Here is an 8,335-nt window from a genome sequence, read left to right on the forward strand (position 1 = left end):
ATTCATCTAGTCATGGGAGTGAAATGAAGTGTCCACCCTAATTCATCTAGTCTATGGAGTTGAAGGATGAGGAGTTGTTCACCCTGATTCATCTAGTCATGGAGCTGCAGATGAGGAGTTGCTTCACCTGATTCATTAGTCATGCGAGTTAGGGAGAGTCCACCCTGATTCATCTAGTCATGGAGTTGAGAGATGAAAGAGTCGTTCACCTTGCATTCATCTAGTCATGGAGTTGTTCTCCCTGATTCATCTAGTCATGGAGTGAGGATGAGATGTTGTTCACCCTGATTCACTTAGTCATGGAGTTATGCAGATTGAAGAGGTTGTTCACCTTGATCATCTGTCATGGAGTTGAGGATGAGAGATCGTTCACCTTGATTCATCTAGTCATGGAGTGAGATGAGGAGTTGACAGTTAAAATCAGGGGGTGCCTGTTCGTGCGAATAGGTTCAAATAGTGGAACGGCTGGGAGGTCCCTGTGTGAAGAGGCTTAAAAACCTCAGGTTTAGGCTGTGTTTTTGGTTATTCCTGGATTAGGGACACGCGCGGGTACTAGTGTGTATCTATTGTTTGACATTTATACAACACATGATGTAATACCATCAGTCTATCCTATTAGATCCTATCATTAGTATTCAAGCTGAATATAGATAGCAGGTCTGTCATTAGTATTAGACTGAATATTGTATAACTGAACTAGTTATATAGACTGAATATTAGTATAGAACTGAATAGTTAGATAGAGTTCTTGTTCATTAGTATAGAACTTGAATATTAGAAGATCTGATTCATAGTATATAGAACTGAATATTAGTATAGAACTGATATTAGTAAACTGAATGATATGTATGACTGAATATATATTGTATAGAAACTGAATATTAGCATAGAGTCTGTTCTATTAGATACGAAACTGAATATTAGTAGAGTCTGCTCTTAGTATAGAACTGAATATTAGGTAGAGTCTCTTCATTAGCTATAGAAACTGGCATATTTAGTAGTCTGTTCATAGTAGTAGAACCTGAATATTAGGATAGAGTCTGTGGCATTAGCTTATAGAACTGCAATATAGTATATGAACTGTAAAGGAATTTTATTCCTGTTGTATTAACCAATTCAATTAAAACACTCTGCCATAAATAAGAATTTGTAAGATAATTTATCAGACATAAATAGGCAGATACCAGTTCTTAAAATCAATATCAATCAATTAGCGTTTATTCTCTCGAGAGAGTACTAATCATAGTACAATTACATCAGGTTATATAATAAAGCATTGATGTCATAGGTTTTAATGTCAAACTCCTCTCGGATACAATGGCAGTATAGTTTCGAGTTCCTCATTACTTGGTCTGCCACCTGTTCAACTATCTACAACCAACCCAATCGGTCTTTCCCTCCCCTGGGTAGCAGGACATCATTCTAGCCTGTCTGAAGATAAACCATTCTTTCTAAACACAGGAACACATAACATTTCAATATTTATTGAGTTATTATTCTTAAGTCCAAATTATACATTATTTTAGTCATTAAAACAAAAATCCCGTAACAAGAACTGAATATTAGATAGAGTGTTCATTAGTATAGAACTGAATATAAGGTAGAGTCTGTTCATTAGATATAAGAACTGAATCATTAGATAGAGGTCTGTTCATTAGTATAGAAATGAATATTAGGTAGAGTCTGTTCATTAGTATAGAACTGAATATTAAGGTATTGTCAGTTGAACGATGTGGTTCATTACGTATTAGGAACTGAATATGACGGTAGAGTCTGTTCATTAGTATAGACTGCATATTTTAGAAGTCTGTTCGATTTAGTACTAGAACTGAATATTAGATAGTCTGTTATATAGTATTAGAATGAATATTAGGGTAGTCTGTTCATTAGGAATAGAACTGAATATTAGGTAGAGGTCGACTGTTCATATAGTATAGAAACTGAATATTAGGTATAGAGCGTTCTAGAACGAAATAGAGAGTCTGTTCATTAGTAGTAGAACTGAATCATTGTCGTGTTCTCTGCTGCAGGACAGTAGCAGCCAACCCACCAGAATCTTTGCCATCGGCTTGAAGGAGATGGTGGAGTGGAATGGCTGGCAACATCGTCAGTGCCAGTACACCAACAGGCTCTCTCTCTCTCTCGCTCTCGCTCTCGCTCTCGCTTTCGCTCTCGCTTCTCGCTCTCTCTCTCTCTGTTTCTCGCCTCTCTCTCTGTTTCTCTCTCTCTCTCTGTTTCTCTCTGCTCTGTATGTTAACCCTCTCCTCTCCTCTCTCCTTTGTCAGTACGACCAATCAGAAGCTTGTGGGCTTGCAGAGCTGCAAGAGAAACATATCTTCGTGATCATACAATACGGCCTGCTGGCATCCGAGCAAGCTCGTCGGGAGTCTGTCTGTTTGTCTTTCATACGCCCCACCACGCCCCTACATCAGGTAATCCCACACCACGCCCCCCTACATCAGGTAATCCCTCACCACGCCCCCTACATCAGGTTAATCCTCACCACGCCCCCTACATCAGGTAATCCCCCACCACGCCCCTACATCAGGTAATCCCCCACCACGCCCCCTACATCAGGTTAATCCCTCACCACGCCCTACATCAGGTAATCCCTCACCCGCCCCTACATCAGGTAATCCCTCACACGCCCCCTACATCAGTAATCTCTCACCACGCCCCCTACATCAGGTAATCCCTCCACCACGCCCCCTACATCAGGGTAATTCCCTCACTGCGTCAGGTAATCCCTCACCACTCCCCCTACGTCAGGTAATCCATTCACCACGCCCCCTACGTCAGGTAATCCCTCACCACGCCCCACATCAGGTAATCCCTCACCACGCCCCCTACATCAGGTAATCCCTCACCACGCCCCCCTACATCAGGTAATCCCTCACCACGCCCCCTTACGTCAGGTAATCCCTCACCACGCCCCCTTACGTCAGGTAATCCCTCACCACGCCCCCTACGTCAGGTTAATCCCTCAACACGCCCCCTACGTCAGTAATCCCTCACCACGCCCCCTACGTCAGGTAATCCTCACCACGCCCCCTACGTCAGGTAATCCCTCACCATGGTCAGGTAATCTCTCACCACGCCCCCTACATCAGGTAATCCCTCACCACGCCCCCTACATCAGGTTAATCCCTCACCATGGTCAGGTTAATCCTACCACGCCCCTACATCAGGTTAATCCCTCACCTATGGTCAGGTTAATCCCTTCACCACGCCCCTTACATCAGGTAATCCCCCACCACGCCCCCTACATCAGGTAATCCCTCACCACGCCCCCTACATCAGGTAATCCCTCACCACGCCCCCACATCGCAGGTAATCCCCCACCATGGTCAGGTAATCCCCCACCACGCCCCCTACGTCAGGTAATCCCTCACCATGGTCAGGTAATCCCCACACGCCCCTACGTCAGGTAATCCCCACCAGTCTAGGTAAACCCCCACCACGCCCCCTACGTCAGGTATCCCCCACCACGCCCCCTACGGTCAGGTAATCCCTCACCACGGCCCCCTACGTCAGGTAATCCCTCACCACGCCCCCTACATCAGTAATCTCTCACCATGCCCCCTACATCAGGTAATCTCTCACCACGCCCCTACATCAGGTAATCTCTCACCACGCCCCTTACATCAGGTAATCTCTCACCACGGCCCCCTTACATCAGGTAATTCTCTCACCACGCCCCCTACGTCAGGTAAGTGTTTTGTGGGATTTAATGTCACACCTCCAAGATGGCTGAAGAAACAGTTTTAGGAAAACGTGTTGTTCATTACATATCGTTGGAAAACTTAGGGGAAACATTTAACCAACTGAGCGCACCCCTATTTATGTATTTTTGTTTGATTGACAGGGACGTTGCTCTGGATACGGTGAAGACGGGGATGGGCGGAGCCACAGGTAACAAAGGGGGATGGGCCATCCGCATGCTGTTCCATACGACCAGTATCTGTTTCGTCTGCTCCCACTTCGCTGCGGCCAATCACAGGTCAAGGAGAGGAACGACGACTACAAACGAGATCACACGCAAAACTCACCTTCCCCATGGTAACCACACACACACACCACACACACACACACCACACACACACATACACACAACACACACACATAAAATAAGTTTTTACTCACTGTTAACACTATTTCTCCCTGCTCTTCTCTTTCCTTTGTTTCTCGACTGTACTTCTCTCTCTCTCTCTGTTGTGTGTGTTGTGTGTGTGTGTTGTGTGTGTGTGTGTGTGTGTGTGTGTGTGTGTGTGTGTGTGTGTTTAATCCTCCTTCTCTCCCCCAGGGTAGACTGCTCTACTCCCATGACTACATCTTCTGGTGTGGGACTTTAACTACCGCATCAGTCAGCCAACGAGGAAGTCAAGGAGTTGATCAGACAACAGAACTGGGAAGCCCTGACCGCCGGAGACCAACTGGTGGACCAGAAGAACCAGGGATGGTGAGGACACACACACACACACACACCACACACACTTTGTATTTCTATTAGTTCTTTGTCGGATGTCACTTATTGCCACTAAGGGGGCAGTAACACATGATATGGTCAGGTCATAGGTCAGGGGGCAGTAACACATGTTGATGGTCAGGTCATAGCGTCAGGGGCAGTAACACATGATGATGGTCAGGTCATAGGTCAGGGGGCAGTTAACACATGATGATGGTCAGGTCATAGGTCAGGGGGCATAACACATGATGATGATTGGTCAGGTCATAGGTCAGGGGGGGCAGTAAACATATGATAGATGGTCAGGTCATAGGTGCAGGGGGGCGCAGTAACACATGATGATGGGTCAGCTTTTCATAGGTCAGGGGGGGCAGTAACACATGATGATGGTCAGGTCATAGGTCAGGGGGGGCAGTAACACATGATGATGGTCAGGTCATAGGTCAGGGGGGGCAGTAACACATGATGATGGTCAGGTCATAGGCTCAGGGGGCAGTAACACATGATGATGTCAGGTATAGGTCAGGGGCAGTAACATTGATGATGGTCGGGGGGTGCAGTAATAGATGATTGATGGTAGTGTCATAGGTCAGGGGGGGCAGTAATACATTGATGATGGTCAGGTCATAGGTCAGGGGGCAGTAACACATGATGATGGTCAGGTCATAGGTCAGGGGGGCAGTAACACATGATGATGGTCAGGTCATAGGGTCAGGGGGCAGTAACATATGATGCATGGTCGGGGGGGCAGTATAGATGATGATGGTCAGGTCATAGGTCAGGGGGGGCAGTAAACATATGATGATGGTCAGGGTCATAGGTCAGGGGGAGCAGTATACATGTATAATGCGTCAGGTCATAGGTCAGGGGGGGCAGTAATAGATGATGATGGTCAGGTCATAGGTCATGGGGGGCAGTAATACATGATGATGGTCAGGTCATAGGTCAGGGGGGCATTAATACATGATGATGTTCATGGTCATAGGTCAGGGGGGCAGTAACATATGATGATGGTCAGTTCATAGGTCAGGGGGGGGCATACACATGATGATCGTCAGGTCATAGGTCAGGGGGGCAGTAACACATGATGATGGTCAGGTCATAGGTCAGGGGGGGCAGTAACACATGATGATGGTCAGGTCATAGGTCATGGGGGGCAGTAAACATATGATGATGTCAGTTCATAGGTCAGGGGGGGCAGTAACACATGATGATGTCAGTTAATAGGTCAGGGGCGAGTAACACATGATGATGGTCAGTTCATAGGCTCAGGGGGCCAGTGTAACACATGATGATGGTCAGTTCATAGGTCAGGGGGGGCAGTAACACATTATGATGGTCAGGTCATAGGTCAGGGGGGGCAGTAACATATGATGATGGTCAGTTCATAGGTCAGGGGGGGCAGTAACACATGATGATGGTCAGTTCATAGGTCAGGGGGGCAGTAACACATGATTGATGGTCAGGGGGGGCAGTAAACATGATGATGGTCAGGTCATATGTCAGGGGGGGCATTAATACATGATTGATGGTCAGGTCATAGGTCAAGGGGGGGGGGCAGTAATACATGATGGTCACGGTCATAGGTCAGGGGGCAGTAACACATGATGATGGTCAGGTCATAGGTCAGGGGGGACATTAATACATGATGATCGGTCAGGTCATAGGTCAGGGGGGCATTAATACATGATGGATGGTCAGGTCATAGGTTCAGGGGGCAGTAAACATATGGAGATGGTCAGTTCATAGGTCAGGGGGGCCAGTAACACATGATTGATCGTTCAGTTAATAGGTCAGGGGGGGGCAGTAACACATTGATGATGTCAGTTTAATAGGTCAGGGGGCAGTAACATATGATGATGGTTCAGGTCATAGGTCAGGGGCAGTAACATAGATGATATGTCAGTCATAGGTCAGGGGGGGCAGTAATACATGATGATGGTCAGGTCATAGGTCAAGGGGGGGGGCAAGTAATACATGATGGGTCAGGTCAATAGGTTCAGGGGGGCAGTAACACATGATGATTGTCAGGTCAGGGGGCAGTTAACATATGATGATGGTCAGGTCATTAGGTCATGCGGGCGGTGGGCAGATTTCTTCCCATGTTAGCTGCTGTAGGTTTTAGCGTGTACTACAAAGCCAGGCCTATTTGAACATCCCCATCTACTGGTGGCATTTTACGCCAGATTCACATTTCAAAGCTTTGAAAACCTCATTATATTTTGCCCAAAGTTAGAAGAAAAAAAAAACAACAACGAACATAATTTATAATGGATTTTATTTTCGTTGTTTAGCAGTCAAAGATAATATCTTTCAAGTATAGTTTTAGTTTTTCAAATATTTTTAATTAATTATTTTTATTACTCTTATTACTCAATTTATTAAATTTTTTGTTTCAGTTACTCACACAACACACACACCACACCACACACACACCCCCACACACACACACACACACACAGAGAGAGAGGTCAGCTAAGACACATTAAGCTCAGAGATCCACACCACCACCCTTCATCATGCTGACTAGGGTTCAAAGCTACAGGTAATTTACCGGAATTTCCAGCTAATTTTTTACAATTAACAGGTAATCTATGGTAACTTTGGTAACTTATACTTGAATAACTGGAAAAATATATATATTTATATATAGTATAAAAAAAAAATTATATCTGTGTCCATAGGTTCATGAGTTTCTAGTAGACAGGACCAGATGGTTCATGAGTTTCTTAGTAGATAGACGCAGCATGGTTCATTGAGTTTCTAGTAGATAGACAGATGGTTCATGAGTTTCTAGTAGATAGACCAGATGGTTCATGAGTTTCTAGTAGATAGACCAGATGGTTCATGAGTTTCTAGTAGACACACCAGATGGTTCATGAGTTTCTAGTAGATAGACCAGATGGTTCATGAGTTTCTAGTAGATAGATCAGATGGTTCATGAGTTTCTAGTAGATAGACCAGATGGTTCATGAGTTTCTAGTAGATAGATCAGATGGTTCAGGAGTTTCTAGTAGATAGACCAGATGGTTCATGAGAAAATATCCTAATTAATGAAAAAGTATCTAATCAAGAACGGCATTATTTTCAATGAACTCTTCATCTCTTCCAACCATTGTCTTCTTCCAACCATTGTCTGCCACCAGTTTGGCACCAAAACATTGACAGCAAAGACATATTGACCTAGTAAAAACAACAAAAGTGTGTAAAAAATATATAAAGAATATTTCTTGCTGAAACCCTCATACTAAAAACCAATGGTATTCACTAAGTTGATGGTTTATATTTAGGATCATGTTTCATTAATAATTAGATTATTTTATATTCTACATGTGATAAGGCCACACAGAGGGCCAGAGATAATTACAGACACCTGTGTTAATCTGAAGTACCCAATAAGGCCACTAATAGTTTACTGGTAAACTTCAAAAGTTTATAGTCATTTTTATTTAATTTTTATTATTTAACCTTTATTTAACTAGGCAAGTCAGTTAAGAATAACTTCTTATTTACAATGACGGCCTACCAAAAGGCCTCCTGTGGGGACACAACACAAAGAGAGAGCTTTAAAAAAAAAAAAATCTATATTTAACTAGGCAAAAGTCATTCAAGAACAAATTCTTATTTTTAATGATGGCCTAGGAACAGTGGGTTGTTCAGGGGCAGAACAACAGATTTTTACCTTGTCAGCTCGGGGATTCGATCAGGCAACCTTGCGGTTACTAGTCCAACACTGTAACCACTAGGCTACCTGCCGCCCTAACACAACACTGTAACCACTAGGCTACCTGCCGCCCTAACACAACACTGTAACCACTAGGCTACCTGCCGCCCTAACACAACACTGCAGTATACCCAACATTTGACACC

General features: G+C 44.4%; 1 protein-coding gene and 1 long non-coding RNA gene across 3 annotated transcripts in view; both read left to right on the forward strand.

Annotated features, from left to right (window-relative positions):
• Positions 1 to 2,552, forward strand: part of LOC139026355 (myelin regulatory factor-like) — a 68,168-nt gene extending 65,616 nt beyond the window's left edge. The window contains exon 5 of the mRNA XM_070441677.1: positions 2,286 to 2,552. Coding sequence (XP_070297778.1) covers positions 2,286 to 2,552 — 267 coding nt within the window. The remainder of the gene's footprint in view (positions 1 to 2,285) is intronic.
• Positions 2,553 to 3,247: 695 nt separating this feature from the next.
• LOC112077398 (uncharacterized) lies at positions 3,248 to 4,451 on the forward strand. 2 transcript variants are annotated; one of them, XR_002895413.2, is made up of 3 exons: positions 3,248 to 3,271; positions 3,866 to 4,059; positions 4,304 to 4,451. It is a non-coding gene; the product is annotated as an uncharacterized lncRNA (long non-coding RNA). The 2 variants fall into 2 exon arrangements; XR_011478136.1 differs by lacking the exon at positions 3,248 to 3,271 and adding an exon at positions 3,281 to 3,300.
• The last annotated feature ends 3,884 nt before the right edge of the window (positions 4,452 to 8,335 follow it).

This window comes from Salvelinus sp. IW2-2015, unplaced genomic scaffold (assembly GCF_002910315.2).
Source record: "Salvelinus sp. IW2-2015 unplaced genomic scaffold, ASM291031v2 Un_scaffold4527, whole genome shotgun sequence".
Lineage (NCBI taxonomy): Eukaryota > Metazoa > Chordata > Actinopteri > Salmoniformes > Salmonidae > Salvelinus > Salvelinus sp. IW2-2015.